The 22869-nt window shown below is 41.6% G+C and overlaps 1 protein-coding gene across 2 annotated transcripts in view; it reads right to left on the bottom strand.

Moving 5' to 3' along the window:
- The window catches only part of CAPZB (capping actin protein of muscle Z-line subunit beta), a 108142-nt gene extending 85496 nt beyond the window's left edge, over nucleotides 1–22646 (bottom strand). For both annotated transcript variants that reach the window (XM_044996160.1, XM_044996161.1), the window contains exon 1: nucleotides 22502–22646. In XM_044996160.1, coding sequence (XP_044852095.1) covers nucleotides 22502–22504 — 3 coding nt within the window. In that variant the 5' untranslated portion in view covers nucleotides 22505–22646. The remainder of the gene's footprint in view (nucleotides 1–22501) is intronic.
- Nucleotides 22647–22869: the final 223 nt, after the last annotated feature.

The raw sequence follows: 22869 nt of genomic DNA, 5'->3' as shown, positions 1-22869 counted from the left end.
CCTCCATCCCAAAGGCCGTTTAAACAGACCAGAGTTCCTGAAGACGCGAGCGTCATGAACCTTTCCCGGCCATCCCCCGTGGATGTTGGTGAAACGTCCCTTGTGATCCACCAGTGCTTGCAGCACCACTGAAAAAGTACTCCTTGTGGTTTATGTACTGGCTGCCCTGGTGGTCCGGTCCCAAGACAGGGATATGCGTTCTGTCTATAGCCCCACCACAGTTAGGGAATCCCATTGCAACAAAGCCATCTACTATGACCTGCACATTTCCCAGAGTCACTACCTTTGATAGTAGCAGCTCAGTGATTGCATTGGCTACTTGCAGCACAGCAACCCCCACAGTAGATTTGCCCACTCCAAATTGATTCCCGACTGACCGGTAGCTGTCTGGCATTGCAAGCTTCCACAGGGCTATTGCCACTCGCTTCTCAACTGTGAGGGCTGCTCTCATCTTGGTATTCTTGCGGTTCAGGGCAGGGGAAAACAAGTAAAAAGTTTCAGAGCCACTGGGAATCATCCCAACCATGCAACACTATGCGGTCCCACCAGTTTGTGGTTGTTTCCCAGGCCCAGAATCGGTGTTCCACAGCATGAACCTGCCCCATTAACACCATGATGTCCACATTCAAAGCGCGGGCCCTGGTAGAGAAGTCTGTGTCCATGTCCTCATCACTGCGCTGCCGTTGCCTCCTCGCCTGGTTTTTCAGGTTCTGGTTCTGCATAAACTGCATAATAATGCGCGAGGTGTTTACAATGCTCCTAACTGCTGCGGTGAGCTGAATGGGCTCCATGCTTGCCATGCTACGGCATCTGCTCGGGCAATCCAGGGTAAAGGGCGCAAAATGATTGTCTACCCTTGCTTTCATGGAGGGAGAGTTGACTGATGACATTTACCCATAACCACCTGCGACAAATTTTTGGCCCCATCAGGCATTGGGAGCTCAATTCAGAATTCCAATGGGCAGCAGGGACTGTGGGAACTGTGGGATAGCTACCCACAGTGCACCGCTCGGAATGTTGACACTTGCCACGGTAATATGGATGCACACCGCCAAATTAATGTGCTTAGTGTGGACGCATGCATTCGACTTTTATATAAATCTGTTCCCAAAAATTGACTTCTGTAAAATCGGAGTAATTTCATAGTGTAGACATAGCCTGAGTGTTGATTAGTCACTACCCCTCCTCCTCTCACGGTGGTTGAGCCAATCTCTTCGGGGTTGCAGGACTTAATGAGTCAAGTATTTCCTGGATGAAGTACAAATAGTAGAAAACTGCCTCATGTCAAGTAATGACTCCAGTGGAGGAGTAGGGGTGCTGAGGAAAATTCTAAATGAAGTTTTATTACAACTCAAATCACTGAAGGATTTAGCGATCATAGGAACTTCAAATACATTACTGAGAACATTAGCTTAGATTAAAGCTCCTTTAATAAGTTTCCTGTAAAGATGTTTTGCTATCTAGGCTCTTCTCTTGAGCATCTGTTTTAAGTGCCATCTTATAGAAGAGAAAGCCAACAATAAATTTAATGACTTCTATAGAATTATTTTAATGTTTGTTTAGTTTCCTTCTCCTGTATCTGGTATTCTTTTCAGTCTTCCCCTTTCACCTGGCTTATTTCCAGAATAGAAGCCCTCTGCCAAGACTCACAATATTAGAAGTTACATTTTTGATAGCGACTTCATTGCAATGCCTGCTAAATCCTATTGCTACATTCAGAAATACCCTTCACCCTGTCTTTATTGGTATTTACTCTACCATTAGGACCCTGTGCATATAAAAACAGGGTCAGAAAAATAAGTCACACTGCAGTCATAAGAGAGGATGCAGATTGCATAGATCACACTGCACAAAAAGCATTATAGGTTTCCCTGATTCTTTTCAAAGAGATTTTGCCCTCAACAGCAATTTGACCAACAGTTAATGATATTTGGCAAGGATACAATAGTTGCTAGTATCCTAGAATCAGCAAGAGTTACCTAAGATCAAACCACCCTGCCTGAGTAAACTTCAGCTCTAATACAGCTGTTCAAGCTTTGCAGCAAGATGTGCACTGGCAGCCTGCCAAGCATGAGCACTATACCAAATTTGCATTATAATTTACATACGGTTTTAAATCAGAGAAAAATGCCAATATTTGTAGAGCCAAGACATGCACCTGCAGCCCTCAAAGCCTGAGTATCAATGGCAAAACTTAGCACTTCTCAGAAATCAGCTTAATGAATTGTCTGGTTTAGCTTTTAGGTGGTCACGCAGTATGGAATGTAGACTTCAGTGGGTTCCATTAAGAAATGAAAGTATTTCAGTTGCAGAAGACTGTTCAAATGTTTCCAAAGAAAATTGCACAAATGGCTACAGTAGAACCTCAGAGTTACAAACAACTTCCATTCCAGAGGTGTTCGTAATTCTGAACAAAATGTTATGGCTGTTCTTTCAAAAGTTTACAACTGGACATTGGCTTAATACAGCTTTGAAACTTTATTATGCAGAAGAAAATGGTGCTTGTAACCATCTTAATTTAAATGAAACAAGCACAGAAACAGTTTCTTTACCTTGTCAAATATATATATATATATATATATATATATATATATATATATATATATATATATATATATATATATAAATAAAATTTCCCCTTCAGTAGTTTATGTTTAATAGTTCTGTACCTTTTTTGGGGGGGGGGGTTATGGGGTGTCTTTTGCTGCCAGATTGCATATATCTGGTTCCACATGAGGTGTGTGGTTGGTCAGTTCATAACTCAGGTGTTTATAACTCTGAGGTTCTACTATATCTTCCACAAGTGAAAGCCATTACCTGCAGGTATAGAAAGTCAAAAGGTGCATTCACAAGATTTGGAGACTAGCCTACTGCAAGTCAAATTAGTTGAGCTTTGGTCTGTGCCTCTTCGGATGCAGAAAGTAGGTTTACAGACAAAACTTGGAACCCTAGCCCTTATGCTTCTGAAGAAGCTGAAAGGCTTAAGGTCTGCAGACACTGACATGCCACCTGTGGAGAGGCAAAAAGAAAGCTACCTCCACAGGATGCACAGCATTGGTTTGCTTAATGCTGCATTCATGGCTCCTGCCAGTTAGACTAATTCTGTTCATGCTCAACAATAACGTAGTCTATTCAAACAAAAACAAAACCAGAGTAGTTTCAGTCCTCTATTGTCCATGTAAAAGCCTCCAATCTAGCTATCAGAGAAGCAATTATTTGGGCTATAAGGGATAGCTCAGTGGTTTGAGCATTGGCCTGCTAAACCCAGGGTTGTGAGTTCAATCCTTGAGGGGGCCACTTAGGGATCTGGGGCAAAAATTGGTCCTGCTAGTGAAGGCAGGGGGCTGGACTAGATGACCTTTTGAGGTCCCTTCCAGTTTTAGGAGATAAGTAATAATTGGAGATATACCATTTTATTACCAGTGTTAAGTAGTAGCCTTTCCCTAATTTAACCCCTTCTAGAAAACAGGCTTCTTACACTGCACTAAATTTTCCAAACCAGCCTACAGTGTCTGTGATATGACACTCCTAGTATAGGCATGATAGCAACTGAGGGACAGAGTAATACTGCTTTAGGAGATCTTTGGGTGATCTGAAAGTGACAGAAATAGCTTGAATTTCACTCAAACTCAGCTGCATTCTGTATTGAAACTGGTTAACTATCTGGCTGCACAGTCTCCCTCCAGCTGGATACACCTGGTATGTCAGTAAATTGGTTTAAATGGAATATCAATTCACCATTCACAAATTTAAGAGTAGCCCAGAAGATCGTTTTAAGGACTACAGTGCTCTCTCCACATAGACTTGTCTAACACTGCCTAGGCAATTTTAAAAGCCAACACCATTTAATCCCCAATGTAGATAAATCAGTTCCCAAAGCAACATTTCTGAAAAAAAGACAAGGTGTTAGACAACTCTACTTATCTTCAAAGACCAGGAACACTCAACTAACAGGTGGTTTATTTATTTTAAAGTTGCAGACCTGTTCTCTAGTTGCAAGTCAAGTGATTTCAAGTCTGTTCACCCCATCTGAGTTCTTGATTAATATTTTCCAGCTTTGTTGTGCCAACACTGAAGTTTTTGTTGTTGTTTTGTTTTTGTTCTTATAAAGTTGAACAACACACTCTACATCTCAACTAGCCTGTCTTTTTAATCCTAGCCAACTCTCAGGGCCCACAGGTAGAAGACACCTTTGCTGCTCCCTTTTTAAAATGACATATTGGAGCAGAACTGCTGTTAAGAGAATTTCAGCCAAAGGAATGTTTACTGCCATCTCTGTACAATAATATTCAGTGGTTTCTGTTAAACTATAGAACTCCCAGTTTCTCCACCTGCTTCCGTCCGCTCTATGGCAACAAGATGTCATGGAGGTAAGCTTTTCAGACAATTAGGGAGGGAAGGTACTCAACCAGAGCACTGCATTGAATTAAAATTCCATTAACTTTACCATATCCCCAGTAGTCTGTTCCCTACCTCTAATGGCATCTATTCAGTATTCTGCCAGATACTATCTAGGGCCATTTTTAACCACCACTTACAAGTGTGCTATCCATATCCCAACTCCTCTCACCAGCCCATCTATCTACATTTTCTTGTATATTCTGGATTGAAAGTACAATTAAGTAATGAGGATTCAGGATATTCTTGGTTGCAGCTAGTTTTCAGGCTGATTAGATAGGAAGGAAGGTGAAAGATGACAAGCCAAATTGAAAGTGCTCCAGACTAGACTGCTGGCTCTTGACTTTTCATCTAGGTGTTGTACAACCTGAGAAAATAGCCCAGGTGGTTTTCATTATCAGCTCAGAGACACATTATTGAGCATGGTCACAAGTATGTATTTAGAGCAATATGCTACTATATTGATATTATAGGTAGGACCTCAACCTAGATGAAAGAGCAAATCTTGGATGTCCACTTGAAGGATCTCAGATAAAAAATAAAATTGTTGGACTGCAAGTTCCAAGCAGAAGCTTGTTTTCAAGTGTGGAACTGATGTACAATTTTTGGATTCAACTGAACCAAGGATAAAGGAAATACTTTGGGGCACTGGGTCCAAGTCATGCTGCTGTCCAGTGAGTGTCCCACTGGGCTGATAAACTCTTGTTGGGAGAAACGATCCATTATTGATAGATTGTCAATGTTTCCCTTCAGAAGGGCCTCTGCTAAAGAAGCAATCTCCATTATTGTTCTGCTCTGATCACTCAAGGAAGATGGGATTATGGAAAAGTAGTTCTGACATTACCTAGAGCACTGAGATTTCCATATCTATATCCTGATGAAATGGCTGAAGGCAAAGAGATAGATTGTACAAGTGGTGTTAGCCAGTCAGATAAAGATCAGGTACTCATGTTATTTTTAGGAGGGTTGTTGCTTTTGATTCCACACACACACCCACCATAAAATGCAACACACATTGATACGAACAATGAGAAGCCAGGTGCTGAAGTAGTTCCTATTCTTCTCAGAAGAGCTATAGGGAATAGGATTGGTAAATTCCATGCCTGCTCCAAGGTCCCTCATGTGAGAGACTAGTCTGCTAACCCTCCTGTTAAGAAGAGAGGAGGTGGTTCAGATTTCACTGCCATCAGTGTGCTGATGACACTCACTCTCACCATTTCAGATTGACAGTGCTGTCTGAGCTAGTTCAGTCCAGATAAAACAGAAGTAATAATGGCAGAGTCTAATGCAGCAACCAAAGATAACCATTTCTTCATTTAACCTCAGTAAAATATGCTCACAGTGGTACACTGGAGTTTGCTATCTAGGGATTCTACTGGATCCTTGATGGTTTCTTCAAGGTTAAGTGCAGCAAGCAAACCTTTGCTAGGTAGGGATTAGTCTTTAAGAGATGTGTCTCCCACCAGTTATTCAGATCTGGTTAATTTCAGATTGGATTACTCCAATGCACTCTATATGCAGCATCAGCAGCCACTTGTAAAAATGCAGCTAAGGCAGTTGGTGGAGTCCCAAGTATGGAAAAAGCATCAGCTTCCAATTAATTTCCTGGTGAAATTCAAGCTGTTTGTATTGATTTGATAAGTGGTTTGAGTCACATATCTGGAGATACCACTTTCCTTGTAGTGTAACTCATTGGGGATAAACTAAATCCCTACATTTGAAAGTCTGAGGGCATTTGACTCTGGAATTCCCTGGACACTAAGAATCCAAGGCTTTTTCTGAGGTAGGTTAAGAAGTGAGGGGCTAAATCTGTGTGTGTGGCTCTTTTAGTGTCATTTATTTAACTTGACACATTGCCTATTTAAGCAGTATTATTAACAGGCCTAGAGATTACATGTATTCAATATCTACTGCATATTATGTGTTTGGTGCCTCTTTACTACTACTTTAAGGAATGAACTTCAGAGTGGGAATACTTCAGTCTAATCTTCGCCAATATTTTAATTTATACAAGTTCAATGGGAGGTCTCAATTGCCTGTCCAGTCAGAGCTGAGGAGCACCCAGAAAGGAAGAGGAGAAAAGCAAACCTAAATTCCTGCAGTACAGTCACAGATGGACAGGGAGTATGGTTTTTTTTTTTTTTTTGGAGGGGGGGGAGTTATTTCCCTTGACTTGTCATAATCACTATGATTTCTGCACCAATGTTTATCTTTGGAATAACAGAAGGGATGTTTATTTATAAAGCTTGCCATTAAACATGACAATGTAATTTAATTGCTGTCATCTGGTGCCAAGAAGAGTCCTCTAAACAGGAAAGATTTTGCAAAAAGTATTCATTGACCAATAAATACAGCATTAAGATTAATGCTTGTATGCAATCAATTAATATTGAGAAATGGCTGGCCACCTGTCCTCTCCCCGACTTCCCTCCATTGCCGCTTTTCCTATTTTATTCTTTTAGCTACTTACACTTCAGTCTGACACCTTTCCAAACAGTTCCAGCAATTTTCAAAAGAGGTAAATTAAGAACTTTTAATAAACTGTTATGTGTTGATTTCGCCCAGGATGGAACAATGTGAATTACTGATTTTAAAGCATGATTTAAGGGTTTTTAATTAAATGCACTGATTTAAAAACAGGCCAAAGCTTTGTAAAACTAAATTTGAAAAAATTATACTAAATCAAAGTTTAATCTAAAGTTGCAACAAAGTGCTGATTTTGTTAGATGCTTCTACTAGTATGAAGTCAAGACTGCTATAAGTAAAGTCAAAAACAACAAGACTAAAAAAAAAGTTAAGGCCCTGATCCACCACACACTTAACCAGATAAATAACTGTATTCATAAAGCAGTCCCATTGACTTTCTAAAAAATTGGTGATTTAATCTCACTCTCTAGGAGTAGATCTGTAGGGGTGGGGGCAGAAGTTAAGATAAACAGGCCACTATACCTCCTAATCCTCTCGCCCACTCTTTTTTGCTTTTCATGCTGCCCCATGTGCACTGAACAATTGCTCATTTCCTGTCCATCAAGCACTCCTCCTCATCTCTTCAAATCTCTGATTAAAACCCACTTCTTCTAGGAACCCTTTGCACTCTCACTTAGTTGTTGGCCTATGTATTATCAGTTGCAAGCTCTTTGGGTAGGGAACATATCTAAGCGGCCATGAAAGTTTAAGAAACAAGGTGGGTGAGGTGGTATCTCTCACTGGACCAACTTCTAATATCCTGGGACAACATGGTTACAATAACACTGCAAATAATGAAAAAATATGGCTGTTACCCAATGCATCTAGATCTCACACACACCGCATTCATAGGTATTATGTGCAAGATATGAAGTGTGTATTGGGTAATCATGCTAAATTGTATTATGCTTTACTCTTGCTTATTTATGCTAAGTATCCCACAATACCTTGTGACAGTACAACTCAGTATTTGGCCTAGGTGGATAGGAAACCTGTAAGGCAAGGTTCATTAATCCTTTCCCTAGCTATATGTATGAAGTGCCTTCCAGTGTGGAACTATGTTTGAAAACAAGAGATAGAAGGTGTACATCAGGTACCAGAAAAACAAGGCCATTGGGAAATAATCTTGTATGATGTAAAAAGTGATATCTAACTTGCAAACAGGCACCCTATATGTAAGTGGTTTTAGGAGCATAACCCAGGGAGCACAACTTCTGTGCAAAATAATCTGCTTCCTGGGATGGGTTAACTGTATTAACTTTCTTTCCTGTACTGCTTTGTCTTCAGACAAATTTGGCTGAGCTTGGTTATTTAGTCTCTTGAACATTAATATCAAACTGCAAGTGTAGTCAATCAATTGGCTACACACTTTAACCAATGTAGCGCTATATAAATTAATACTGGATATGTTTGCCAGAACTCCATTTACAGTCCAACATTACTCCACTGTGCAGTACTCTACCAGCATCTGTGAGACCTTAACAGCAGTCCAGGACAATAGCCCTTGGAAATTAAATCTGTTACTCCTTTTGACTCAACTAGAGAACAAATGGAGATCACAAAAGAAGTATCTTCTGTACAGAAGATGGAATATTTTGCTAACTGCTAAAGAATATGTTCTCCAAATCTCAAACAGAGACATTAGCCACACTGAGCTTAAGACAAATGTAGACCAGAATGCCATCTTGAGACAGTTCTTTTTGAAAAGCGGTATTTAGAACACCTGCAAATGCGTCATACATTTGTTAGGCTTTGGTATGAACTAGGAGAGATCTGATGAGGTGTGTATCTATCAAAAGAACAAGTTGTTTTAGTTATGAGTATTTTGGTACGGAGCAGCTGTCATCTATAAAAAGAAACCAAAGGCTGCAAGAGAGTGGGCTTTAGGAAGTCTCCTGACAAAGCTATCTTTTAGAGTGTTGCCTTCTAGGAACCACAAAATTGTTACCACTTGTCAGATGCTTTAAGTTACTATAGCCAGGGCTGGCAGCATCACCAATATTAAGGCTGCCTGACACTTTTCCATTATAAGACCCCATTTTCAGTTGTTTATAAAATTTTGCCAAACTAACCAGTTGGGCTGAAGTTCTCCATAGTGGTTGCCTTCCTCAGGCTGAATTTTTTTTTAATGAAAGTTATAGCCAGAGTAGTTCAGCTATTTGACAACAAGATTAGAGGAAAATATGTTTTGCCGATGTTAAATTCTGGTGACCTTTGCTTTGAGAGTCTCTTGTGCCTCTGTGCTTTGGAGCAGGGAATTGATATGTGGCAGGAAGGTTCCTTTTGCCATACCCATGAAAATCCAATCAAATCTGGCTAAGTTATACACCTCTGAAAAATAGCAATTGGCACATGTTCAGTACTAGTGAGAGCTTTACAACTGAATTCCCTGAAGATTCTACTTGCACTAGGCAGACTCCAGCCTGAGCAGGACTTTGACTGCAATTACAGCTCTGGTCTGCTGAAAGCTGGGCCCTAGAACTGCAGAGTCTCAAGAGATACTCAAAAGCTACCTAATTCGACTGTAGAGGGGACAAGAACCACAGCTACGGAAGGGGTGGGAGAATAGATTGCGAGAGTTAGGTAATGCCATAATTAAGTTTGAGCTTCACTATACAGCAGAATATAATGTATTCTGGAAAAAAGTCAGACTATATAAACCTCAGATTAAGGTAAAAGATACATAAAATTTGAATGCCCAGTCTATAAATGGGGATAAAATCCACTCATTTTCACAAGATCCCTGTGAGATAAGTGAATTAATGTTTGTGATACACTCAGATACTATACTGATGAGCAACACAGAAAAACCCATGAAGTAATCAGAAGTTCCGTCTTTGAAGCAGGGTTTAAATAGTGAACAGTAAATAAGACAGACACATGCTGAACAAAGAAAACAAACACTGAATTGCTCCTCATTCAATGAGTGCAGTCCACATGTGGAAATATAGTCTTTATTTACATGATCACATACTATCACAATGCATATGCTCAAGAGGGACGAATTTAGGCAACCTTAATTTCCTAACTTTTGAGGGTTTGACTTCACAAGCCTAACAGTATCCTCTTAACATAGTATTTTCATATTACACCTCTCTCTCTATTGTATTTCTCTCCATTCTTTCTAAGGCCTGGTCTACACTAAACATTAGATCAACCCAGCTACATTACGTCACTCGGGGGTGTGAACTTTTCACACCCCTGAATGACGCAGTTAAGCTGACCTAACCCCCACTGTAGTCAGAGCTATGTTGACAGAATTCTTCCATCTACCTAGCTACCCTTATTGAACACCCCCTTATTGAACACTGTCATGTCATTAGGATAAGGCATACTTTGTGCAAAACGTGAGGTAGTCTAAAAAGTCATGATCTGCTAGACCAAGGGTCGGCAACCTGCAGCACGCTAGCTGATTTACTGTGACACGCTGCTGCAGCCTGGGGTCCCAGCCGCCAGCCCCGCTCAGCCCGCTGCTGGCCTGGATGGACGGAACCCCAGGCAGACAGCGGGCTGAGAGGGGCTCGCAGCCAGGACGTGGGCTAGCAAGGGACGGTGGACGGAACCCTAGTCCAGCAGTGAGCTGAGTGGCTCAGCCCGCTGCTGGTCTGGGGTCCCTGCCGCCAGCCCCTGTAACTGTAAAATGTATTACTGGCACACGAAACCTTAATTACCATGAATAAATGAAGACTTGGCACACCACTTCTGAAAGGTTGCCGACCCCTGTGCTAGACATTAATATCTCATTGGATTCTATGTTCTATCATATGTGAAGTTATGAAGTTTGGCTACGTATGTGTTACTGAAACATGTTGGGAGGTTGAAAACACGCACAAGCAGCCTTTCAGGTACAAGAGTAAAAAGGCCAAACAATGTTAATGTCTTATTGAGGAAATGCACACAAACACAAGGATTACCCCAGAACTGTGTACAACAGAAATCTCTCAAAGACAGCACTACACAATGGGAACTGTTTGACCTAGGTCAAAGCAAAAGAGCTTTCCAACAACGGGGGAGGAGATATAAAAGGGGGAAAGGACATCATGATAGTACCTCACTCTCCCACCACCACCACACCTGGAAACACCTGAGGAACAAAGACTAAACTGGGGGAAAGTGATGGTCCCAGGCTAAAGGGATTTCCCTGAGAAACCCAAGTTGCAAAGCAAAGGCAGTTTGTGCCTTGAGAATCTGCCAGCCTGTTTATCACCTAGGGTGAGAATGTGATAATGCATATCCTACCTTTCTAGTATGTTAAGATCAGTTTGCATTTGTGTTTATTTACCAGGTAATCTGCTTTGATCTGTTTGCTATCATTTATAATCCATCTTTTTGTAGTTAAACTTACTTTATGTTTTAATCCAAACCAGTGTGCATTTGACTAAGGTGTCTGGAGAAAATCTCAGCTTGGTTACCACAAGCATGCATGGTCCTCTTCCCATTGAGGGAGAGGTGGACAAGGTGTTAAACCCACATACTGGCCAGATTTGATCGGAGCAGGACAGTACTGCTCTGGGGTCCTAGGCTGGGAGGCTGATGGTTACCTAGCTGCAGTTACATGCAGGCTCTCAGTGGTCTGTGTGAATGCTGGTGAAAGTGCAAGCTTGGAGGGCTTTGCAGCTTGTCACAGCAATATAGTGGGAGAGGGAACCCAGGCTGGTGGGCCAGGGGGCTCAGTGGTAGCCCAGTTCCAGGTGGCAACCCACAGGGGAAAACCATCACAATCACCTCTCACGGAGGTGGATTACCTAAGCCAACAGGAGAACCACTCCCATCAGCGTAAATAGCATCTACACTGAAGCGCTGTAGCATTTCAAATACGGACAATCCCTAACCCCTTTATGTCTCTCCCCCAGAATGAGATTTCTGGTGCTGCCTCTGTATAGAATGGCTGACCAGCAAGAGCATTAGATCAAAACCAAAAATATCCTAAAACAGTTTAACGCCACTATTGTTGAAGATGTCCCACATGCTGTGTGCAGATGCATAGGACTGACCTCATGCCATTATTGGGGCAAAGTAGTAGTTGTAAAGAGGTGTAATCTAGATCAGGGATTTTCAAACTTTCAGCTTATACACTTTTTTTTTGGGGGGGGGGGGGGGAGGGTAGTGTTACGAGATTGGTTTGTAACCTGGGAGTCATTACAGACAGCTCAATGAAAACGTCTGCAGCCAAAAAAGCAAACATGTTAAGGATGCATAAGGAATGGGATCAAGAATATGGAAAACTATAATGCCTTTATATAAATCAACAGTGTAACCTCATCTGGAATACAGCATACGGTACTAGTCATTCCAATTTAAAAGGGACATTGCAGAACTAAATGGGGCTCAGAATGGTCTGGAAAAACTCATATGAAGAGGTTGGGATAGTTTACTTTAGCAAGAACACTAACAAAACACAAATATGTAAGATGAATATGTGGGGGGGGGGCGGAAAACAGGAGCACCTGTTTTCCCTGTCTCATAACACAAAAACAAAGGGACAATGAAATTAAAAGGTAGCAAATTCAACACTGATAAGGACACTCATGGGTAATTAGACTGTGGAACTCATTGCCACAGTAAGTCATTGGTAAGCTCGTCTTCAAAATTCAGAGAGTCCGGACATTTATATGGATAACAAGAACACCGAGTTATAAGAGCAAATGCTAACAAATTCTGGAAGGGATATTAAGCCTCTTGTTCCACGGCTTAAGCTAATCTTTAAGTATTAGAGCTCCAGTTGAGACCTTATGTCTTCTTGATGTAACGAAGAGTTCTGTGTAGCTCAAAAGTTTCTCTCCTTAACCAACAGAAGTTGCTCCAATGAAAAATTACTTCTCTCACTTTGTCTTTCCAATTGTCTGGGACCATCCGAAGAAGTGAGCTGTAGCTCACGAAAGCTCATGCTAAAATAAATTTGTTAGTCTTTAAGGTGCCACAAGTACTCCTGTTCTTACTGCAAACAAGGAGTGTGACTAACAGAGCTAATAAGAATGTTTTTCCCCCTATTAGTTCTGGAAGGTATCTGCCAAATTAGAATTTGTGAAGCATTCGGACAAATAGCTCTAGTAGTACATTGTACTGAATTTCTCTTTTCTTCTCCCCTATTCTTAAAGTCTGCTCAAAAAGCATCACTAGATATTAGTTTACTGCCACTCATTGTAACAGCTTAGAAAACCTGATGACGTGGCTGACTACAACTACACAAAAACTTTGAAAATTAGAGTGGTGTCACAAAATCTTACCAGCCTTAACTTTATCAAAGCAATGGAAATGTAAGAACTGACCTGAGCAGTAATAGGGGAGTTTAATAAGTTGCAAAGACATGGATTCCTCCCACTACTTCCTTCCATCTCCTGATAAAGGAAGTTAATCTCTCCAACTGCTTGGTTTTGACTTAGTAATGAAATACTTATCAGATTTATGACTTCTACAATACTTCTAACTATTGAAGTTTTTACCAAAAAACTCAGATGTTATAAAAGCCATTATTTGGTTTTACTGATTTTCATCTGAATTTTGGGAGTGCCACAACTCCCAGGACCCAACTCTGGGATCCAGAAAGAGATGGCAGCTCAGTAACAGTCATCTCTCCTTGCAGAATGGGGAGCTAATCTGGACTCTGGGGGTGGGAGGCACCCATAGCCCCAGCTATACACTCTGAAAGGAGATAGGGCAGCTTGATAATCAATGTGGCCCTGGTTACCAAGCCACCATCTCTTCCAGCGTAGGGAATCAGCTCAGAAGTATTCAACACAGGTGCTCATACTGTTTGTCAATCCTATGCCCACATACATATTATCAGCTTTAAAAAGATAACTATCCATGCTATCAGCAATTGGGGGGGGGGGAAAAAAGACCACCCACCAGGGAGCTACTTTCTTGCTAAAATGGGTTGAAAATGAAACATGCTATCCAGCTACCTTTCAGAACATAAGGGTTTGGGTTTTTTAGAAAGTTTACGAAACAAACAGGAGGCAAGAGTGATTTACTCCAACACTTACCTAGAAAACTGCAAAGTTAATTTTTTGCACCTATTTTCACCCTTTAATTTTTGTAATAAACTCTGAAGTTCCCACAAAATTTTAAACAAAACAAAAACTGCCTCATAAAACAACAAACAGCCTCATATTCCTAATCTTGAAGATGCCTGTAAACGTACTGATGGCTCTGAAGACATTAGCTTATATTAGCTAGTTTGGCTCAGCTATTGTAGGCAGAGTACAAGCTTTCTCCTACCCCAAACTCTAAAAGCAAAACAGGTTCTTGTTCAAAACTCTCATTAACAGAACGGAACTGAAGTGCACTTCTGGAAGGCCCAGCATTTACTCTGTAAAACTGTTCATGAGTAAGGATATGTTATCATGGAGCTCTGGGCTGTCAGCCTGCCCCTCTCCCATGGGTGGCGAGAAGGGGGAGGCTCCAGGCTGCCAGCCCGCCCCCTAAACAGGTCACAGGCTTTCATGAATTTTTGTTTATTGCCTGCAACCTGTCTGACTTTTACTAAAAATAACCATGACAAAAATCTTAACCTTACTCATGAAGTATTTTTCAGATATTATTTTGAGCCACATGCTTAACACTGGAAGTTTGTGGGTTTTTTCGCATAATTTCATCTTTTGGCAAGTTTAACTAGGAGGGATTACCTCTCTAATTAAAACAGATTTTCCATTAATTTTCAAACAGCTACTTGATGTACAATTTGATCTCGGTAGTGCCTTAAGGTTAACGATAGGATGTGACCTAGAAGGACTGCCTTTAACTACATGGGTTTTGAACAGTTATCCTGCAAGATATTTTGGTAAGTATTCAGTCACTTGTGTGAAAGTTGGTCAATTGCTAACGCTACAAACAAAGATTAGAGGAAGTGTACCCTGTGCATTTAATAACACTTCACCATCCACCCTGTTTAGTCCATTTCCTGTTTTTTTTGGGGGGGGGGGGGAGGGTCTTTCGCACAGCAGCAAAGAAGGGAAACTTCTACATACAGTGATTGTAAAACCAAACAAATTGTCTAGGTGCTTTATGTGCACACAAATTCCCCTAAGTACTTTTCACAAATTTCAAGCTGATTATGTTTGAAGATGATGTCCCTCTGGCTATGTTTTCTGACTTGAGGTGGCTCTCTTGATGTAACACACACACTTTTGCAGTGAAGAAAAAACCTTTAGAAGTAAATGCTTTCTAAACAAAGTATTCTGGGGTTTTAGGCAATTTAATCTTACTGCAACAGTACAGAATATTGATCCTAAAGCTTAAGTATATGAAAAATAGTTTATGCTTTTTCTTCTCTCAATGCAAGAGATCAAAAACTTGTCTGTAAGTGTGAACTTACAATTCTGCAACTCAGTTCCTGTGCAACTCAGTTTGCGAGAAGCTTGAATACAAGGCATGTGCCCAAACACTGAGTGACAGCACTTTGAGAAGACATGAGACCTTTTAGGGTATGTCTACACCACAACTAAAATCCCAAGGCTGGCCCATGCCAGTTAACTCAGGCTTGCAGGGCATTGTGCTACAATTAAACAGCCCTGACTTCCAAGCTCAGGCTGCAGCCCAAGCTCTGGGACCCTCCAAACTCAGAGAGTCTTAAAGCCCAAGCTCAAACCTGAGCCCAAAAGTATACATTGCAACCTGCAGCCCAAGCCCCGTGAGCCCAAGTCAGCTGCCATAGGCCAACCACGGGAGTCTAACTGCAAGGTAGACATACCCAGAGAGAACCCACTACTTTATACCTGCTTGGAGCTTCTCATTAAAATCCTTCAGTTTTAGGCCTTGTTATTTGATACTAATGAACCACGAGAAAAAGCTTCCATTTCTACAGAAGTCTGTGCTAAGCGATCTGACAGAATAGGGTCAATCTGCTGCTTTTACAAGAAATAGAATGGCAATGATCTCATCTGCATTTCATATTTGGAACCTGTTTTCCATTGCAGGCTGTAGGAACAAAGGTCAACTTGGGTTTGCAATTCAAAGAGAAGAAACTAAAAACAAGCTGTGTCACTATTTCCCACTAACCTGCTGTTTTAGAGGACTTTAGCTGAAGCACTGTTATGCTTGCATGACTTCAGTTATGACCTTCTATAGAGGTATCCAAAGACACAAACGCTAGAAAGAACTGGACAAAACTGAAGGCTAAACTAGAAACAATACCTTGAGTAGTATTCTTGTTCAACTGCCAAATTTAAATGTAAAGAGCTTTTAGTGCTCCACAGAATGCTTTATTTCTAAGAAAAACCTACCCTTATATCTAGGTGTGGTTTTTTTTGTTTTGTTTTTTTAAGAAGTTACTTCTGGAGGCTGCTGGCTCTTCTTACCACAGTGATAGACCTCAATATCGTACACCTCAAAAAAACCCCCACAAATCAGCAGAATAATCTGACTGGCAACCAAGTTTCTAGACTACCAACCTAACCTTCTTTGCAACTCATAATGAGCAATTGCTTTATCTAGCCCTTCACAGATTGACATACCATGAGATTCATGCCACAAAGAAGTGGAAGAATGAAATTTAGAATAAGCCCTGACTCCACTGTTAGGAGAACAGCCAGCAGCTGTTTTAGTTTCACCTCTGCCTAAGTGGTACTAGACAGAGGTCTTCCAACTCATCTAGTTATCTGCCTAGTTTTACATCAGATCACAGAAAAAGCACTAGTGAAGTCAGTACAAACTAAAATGTCACACGACTTGTTTATACTGCCCTATATACACTGAAATGTAAGTACAATATTTATATTCCAATTGATTTTATAATTATATGGTAAAATAATAAAATAAGCAATTTTTCAGTAGTAATGTGCTATGACACTTTTGTATTTTTACGTCTGGTTTTGTAAGCAAGTAGTTTTTAAGTGAGGTGAAATTTGGGGGTATGTAAGACAAATCTGACTCCTGAAAGGGATACAGTTGTCTGGAAAGGTTGAGAGCCAGTGGTCTAGATAATATTTTTATTGCCTGTGCCACATAAACACAGCAAGAGGAGAGTAGCAAATTGCAGCCACCAGTCATCTGCAGTAACGACAGGACACTTAATTCTAGTATGCACCAATACAAAAATAACTGGGGAAGTTCGTAGAAGGATATCAGTTTCAAACTGAGTACCTCTGTCAGCTGAAAAGACAGCCAAGTACCAGCTAAACAAACAAGATTATATCCTTACAGGAGGGGAAAAAAAATGTAATGGTGGGCTCTGGATTACTAAGGATATATTTCCACTGCGGAGTTAACCTCAGCTCTTACTCGGGTGTTGCCCCAACCCCTTTTTGTCATCATACAAAAGTCTTTCACTTAAATGGTGTTTTCAACCAGGACTAGCAAGCACAGGAGGTGGTGTAGTTTGTTTTCACACAGGCTGGTAACTAGTCAACTTTGCAGTGAAGACACACACACACACACACACACACACACACACACACACAACCCCTCCAAAGGTCTGAGTTGGAAAGGCCTTTGCTGAAGTAGTGTTGCCCATGTAGCATCTTCTGCTGGGATGGGTGGAGTCAGAGACCTTCTTCCTTTCATACAAACTGCAATGCACATGAAGAGAAATGCCCCAACCTGTTCAAAAAGGAATGGTGGCAGGCCCCTCACTCCCCTCCACAAGTCCAGAAGTGAGATCATGTGTGTGTGGCACGTGCCACTACTAGTTCAAGTTGGAGACAGGTCCATGGTTGGCTAGAGCCACAGAAAAAGGGCATGGCCATAGGAACCCTTATATGGTGGTGTGACTGATTCTCAAGTTAATTTTTGTTCTGGCCACAATTTGGACGGTCAAAAATATTATACTAGTGACAGTCTAGTCACAGAGTTATTTGGAAGCATCATGTAAATACAATAAATCTTTTCAATGTAAAGAATATTTACTATTAATAAGTTATTTTTTTAAAAGTTTGTTGTAACAAAATTTCATATGCCCCCACAAAAGTCACGGTGCCCGCACTTCACTGGACTAGGGCCTTAGCTGAGCAGGGAGCTGTGCCAGGCCCAGAGCCTCTATAAATCTAAGGAAAGGCTTTAAAAATCCTTACATCAAGAACTGGAATGCCTCCACTCTGAAACATTTCAATGAAGTAGCAACCCAAAGTCTACAACTGAGATTTAACACAATATCCAAATTACCAGAAGCAGCACTACCTATTACCAGTTATATTTCACCTGTTACAGTTACCATCATTAAAAGAGAACCCAACCATAGTTCAGACTTCATCATACCTTTGGAAGTTCACTAGCATGGATTCTTCATTTTTAGATTATTATAGCGGGGATTCAGTTTAATGATGTTCAAGAGAATTTCCAGGCAGCCAACTCTGAGGTAGAGTTAAGCTTGAGAAGTCTGTCTAGATGACTGGGGCAGAGGTTAGGTTGTTTGGGTATATTAACTGCATTTATGTGTTTTCAAACATTTAGGTGTTTAAAAAAATTCAGATTAAAATTCTAGGGTTTTACCATTTATTTTTATAAAGTATGCAACATTTTTATAATTGTGCGCACTCAAACTTCTACACAACTAAGCTTTTTGCCTGGAAACGTTTGTGCTCCCTGGACCCTATGCACAATGCAGAAATACAGGGTTTTTCACTGCCCAGTATCCTTGGCGGGGGACATGGGAAAAGGAAGCTGCTTTTTCACTCCTAGTTACTCCTCCCCACACTACCTGATAAGGTTAAGTTCCCCTCTTGAGTCTTCACATCACATTCCTCCTCCAGTTCTCCTCTCTTTCAACATAGAAGATTTCTAATAAACTTGCTTGTGTACTCTCTAGCTCCAGTCAATGAGGAGTCCTAAATCTTTCTCCCATCAGAATGCTCCTTGGTTTAAAACTTACCCATTCCTGCCACCTGAAAAGGTGCAAGTATAATATGATATTTGGGTTTGATAACCTACCACAGTTGAGCACATGCACACAACAAAACCATGAGATGATAGGGGAAGTGACAGGCAAGTTTTGATTAAGTTGCATAGACATCTTTAATTCTATTGCCCCAAATTCTCTGAAAAAGATGCATTTTTTTAAGCACTCCAATTTGAACAAGTATCGAAGTGAAAACAGAGCTTAGCACATTAGTCTGAAGCCCATTTTAACCATGAGGTCAAAACCAACGCCTTTCATAACTCCCCAAGACATTTGCCTAAGCATCCCAAAATTAATGCTGTAAAAATACTCCACAGTGGTAGATGTCCAGTAAAAGTGCTAATTCTCTAGCAAGTGAGAGATCTAAAGAACCACCAAATTCCACTCACATCACTTTAAAATTAAATTTATATGATCTGATCATCATATGTAACTATGGTAGAAAAATTCAGGTCCCCATGGAACCTAATTCAAGGGAGAATAGGAGGTTATTTTTGTTTTACGGTTTATGTACATAGAACAGCACTAGAGTAAAAGGAGACTATAGCTGCAGATGCTTAGACCATATTCAGAAGCAAGCATCTGTCAAACCTGAATTGGACTGGTATGTTGCATGCTCAAACCTTGTAACAGATCCAGATGCCACTACAGTAGTTCTGTGTCCTCACAGCTCTCATCAGCTGTTCATTGCAGAGCAAAACAGACTGACAGAAAGCATGGGTGACAACAGTACAAGTAGAAATTTAATAGGACAGCAATGCCTCCCTCCTCCAAAAGAGGCATTTCTCTGTGCAAGTACAGTACTAAATGCTCTAAAAATAGAGCCTAAACTTATTACATTGTATATTTACTTTTACAGCTGGATGCTGAATAGTGTAATGCCATAGTACGTCTATACCAAATATGAGGAAGTTATGCCTGAATTACCCTAGTTTAGAGAATGAATTGTTCTGCTGTTTGATCTGTAGAATAAGCTAAACAAGAAGGCATTCCTTAAGAGGACATAATGTCATTGGAATTATGAAGACATAGTATTTGCCATACGTTTACTTGGGTTGTTAACACTAAAAGTTGATTTTCAAACTGAATGTCTCAATCTGATCAAAGGCAAATTTTCAATACATTTAAGATAAGTTAATTTACACACTTCATTTGACTACGAAGATCTCATGTGCTTTCGAAATCATAAGTCAATATTTCCCAAAGGATGGGGTACAAAGGACATGGAAGACATAGCCTACAACAGTAGGCCTTCAATCTTACATGATGGGGTTGATAGAGGGGGGGTCACTTGGTTTGATTTTCTTATTGGGCTGGAGATCGGCTTTCAAATGTTTGGGAAACAATGTCTTCGGTGGCTTAATTTTCTTTTCTCACTTAAAAACCAAGACTTATTTATTTGTCAAGCACCAATGTGCCTGCACAACAGTCCTTTCCCTGAAAAATCTTAAGCCACTTAGAAGAGCACACCAAGAACATGTACCCTGGTATCAGCGTTATACCTATGCATCATTGGCCATGCTTTTTAGCTACCTCACAAATTATAATAGATCAAGTGCAGGCAATGATTCATCAGACAATTTAAATTGATATTTACTTAACTGGGGGGAGGGGGTTACTCAGATTTTTTGTTTACTCTTCTTTGCATTAGGTATAGATAACAAAAAACAGGATGTTTGTGAGCACAATCAGAATAATTTATCAAGTACCTTGCACATGCTACCATTGGAATTTATGTAGTCTGGCAAGTAAGCTTTTAATTATGCAAGCCATGACTGGATTCCATCCACTGAGGACTTACAATGTGGTCTGAGTCTTGGTTGGGGCCTCTAAAAACTACTGTAATACACAAAATAAATATTTAAATTTTACAGCAGGTGCAGGGTCCTTATCAGCTGCTTTGGAGAAAAATAAAGGATTGTTCCTTAAAGTTCTTGAAAGCAACAATGAAGGTTTCAGATACTGATGCTGCATCCAAGTAGTCCCCAAAACAAAGTATTATTCTACAACATTTAGGATGGCACATCAATGGTGTCTTCTCAACCCGTCTTCATACAGCTATATTAATTCTCTTTACACCTTCAACTGTAAGATCCAAACTATTCTACCACCACTTTGGTGCCTCAGTCTTACAATCTGCTGAATGCAGGGACTTCCCTCAGACATAAGCTGCATTGCTTTAAGTGGGGTGTTACACAGAAATGAGACTGTCCAGGCAAATCTGACTACTGCATCAGAAGCTTGGTCACTGTTGCCAGTCTTGTGTTTGTTTATATCTGAAGTAGCAAATGGAATCTACGAAGAGTAAAAATTGCTGTCCATTTTAATCACAAAAATTGGGATATTGAAGAAACAGGTTATTCCATTCACTAAACAGTCCTCAGATCTCCTTATACAAGACTGAGCAAACCTATATATCCATGTAAAAAAACAAAACTCTCAGTCATGATACGGTCTTGCAAGTGAGATGACTTTTCCTGTATTTAGCACATTCTTAGTGCTAAGTACAGATTTTCCTAGGAGGAAAGATCAGCTTATCCTTGAATATGTTTTCGCAGTATCGGGTATTAAAATTATTAAAGTGGACTGAAATTTCATAAAGAAGTCTGCATGTTTTGCTGAGAAGCCCAAGCCTTAAAATGACAATTTGAGTTTTGTAAGTAGCAGTAACAATTTAGCCAGCCACCTTTGTTAAGGGTTGCTACTATATAATCACAATAGCTAATTTTAAAAGTTACAGCTGCATAGTTACATTTGTTCTTCTGTAAAAAGACACATTTAAAACACAGGATCAGAGTACCAGTCCTGAAAAGCTGTAAAGAACTAAACAGTATACATTCATTTGAAAATGTGATAACAGAAATGGACAGTGAGTTGTAAAACAAGCTAAGTAAATATTTTAAGAAACACATGCCCTGTTGACTTCTGAAATCTTTGCATTCAGAAATTAAGCTGTGCAGTAGTTCACAACAGCTGTAAAGAGCTCCAGTAGCTCATTCGTCTGTTACAAACATCAACAAGACTCTCATTCTCACCATTGTAGCTGACATCACCCTTCTAACTTTCTGGAGTTCAGGTCAAGGGTTTACAGAGGAGAATCACTCCCTGTATCAGACACCACATACCACCATGAGTGCACAGTCCCCAGTCCATCATCTGTCACGCACCATTCAGCTCATGGAGCCTTTCCTTCCTCCTCCAAGCCTCTCCCCTTGCAGCACCAGGCAGCCCTCAAGGCACCTGCTAACGCATCTTTCCCTCACCACCAAATCACACTAGCAGAACACCCCTTCCCTCCCCTCAGCACTCTCCAGCCCTGAAATCAGACCTCCCTGCTTCCACCCTCCTCCCCTTGGAGCCATCCTGCCTCTCTCTACATCATGCAGGCCCTGGAGCCCCCCGTTCCCAGACCCTCCCCAAGTCACTATCCAACCCTGTCCCAACCCTTCCCACGCTACTCTCCAGCCACGAAATCCGCCCTCACTTCCCACCCCGCAGCACCTCCTGCCAAGAGCCCAGGAGGTGCTGCGGGGCCCAGGGAAGCCATACCCGCTCCGCCCGGGAGCGGGAAGCGCAACGGGCCCAGGCCGCCGGGGAGAAGGAAGGAGCCCCAGCTGCACGGGGAGCGAGGGGACCATGCGACAACCAGGGGAGGGACATGCCCCCGGGGGCCGGGGGACAGAGCCGAGCGAAGGGCGACAGCCCCCGAGTCCCCAGGGGAAGGGAGCACGGGGAGCTGGGTCCCAGGGCAAGCGTGGGGGCACAGCCCCGCTCCGGCGGCCCTCAGCTCCGAGCCCCTCTTACCATGATGGCTCCGCTGGGCTGGGCTCTAGGGGTGGTGGCGCTGGCGGCGGCTCCCGGTCCCGTCCGGTTTCTCTCTGAGCCAGGCCGCGGCCCTGCCACTTCCGCCGTGCCCGTTGCCTAGGAGTGCACATCCGGGTCACTGCCGTTGGGCCCCGCCCAGCGCCGCCTCCTAACCAATCAGAAGGCGGTTCGCTAGGTATCGCCAAGTATGGAGCGCAGCACGCGTCCTGCGGGGGGAAGGGAGGAGCTAGGAGTGGGAGAGACCATTCTCTCCCCCTGGAGGGAAAGACGAGCTCAACCAAGACAGAATGAGGGGGAAGGGAGAGGCAAACCCGAGGGATGGCGGGGCGAAAGAACATCCCGAGGGG

This window comes from Mauremys mutica, chromosome 21 (assembly GCF_020497125.1).
Source record: "Mauremys mutica isolate MM-2020 ecotype Southern chromosome 21, ASM2049712v1, whole genome shotgun sequence".
NCBI lineage: Eukaryota > Metazoa > Chordata > Testudines > Geoemydidae > Mauremys > Mauremys mutica.
Note: the sequence above shows the minus strand (reverse complement) of the source record. Positions and strands in the feature narration are given on the sequence as shown.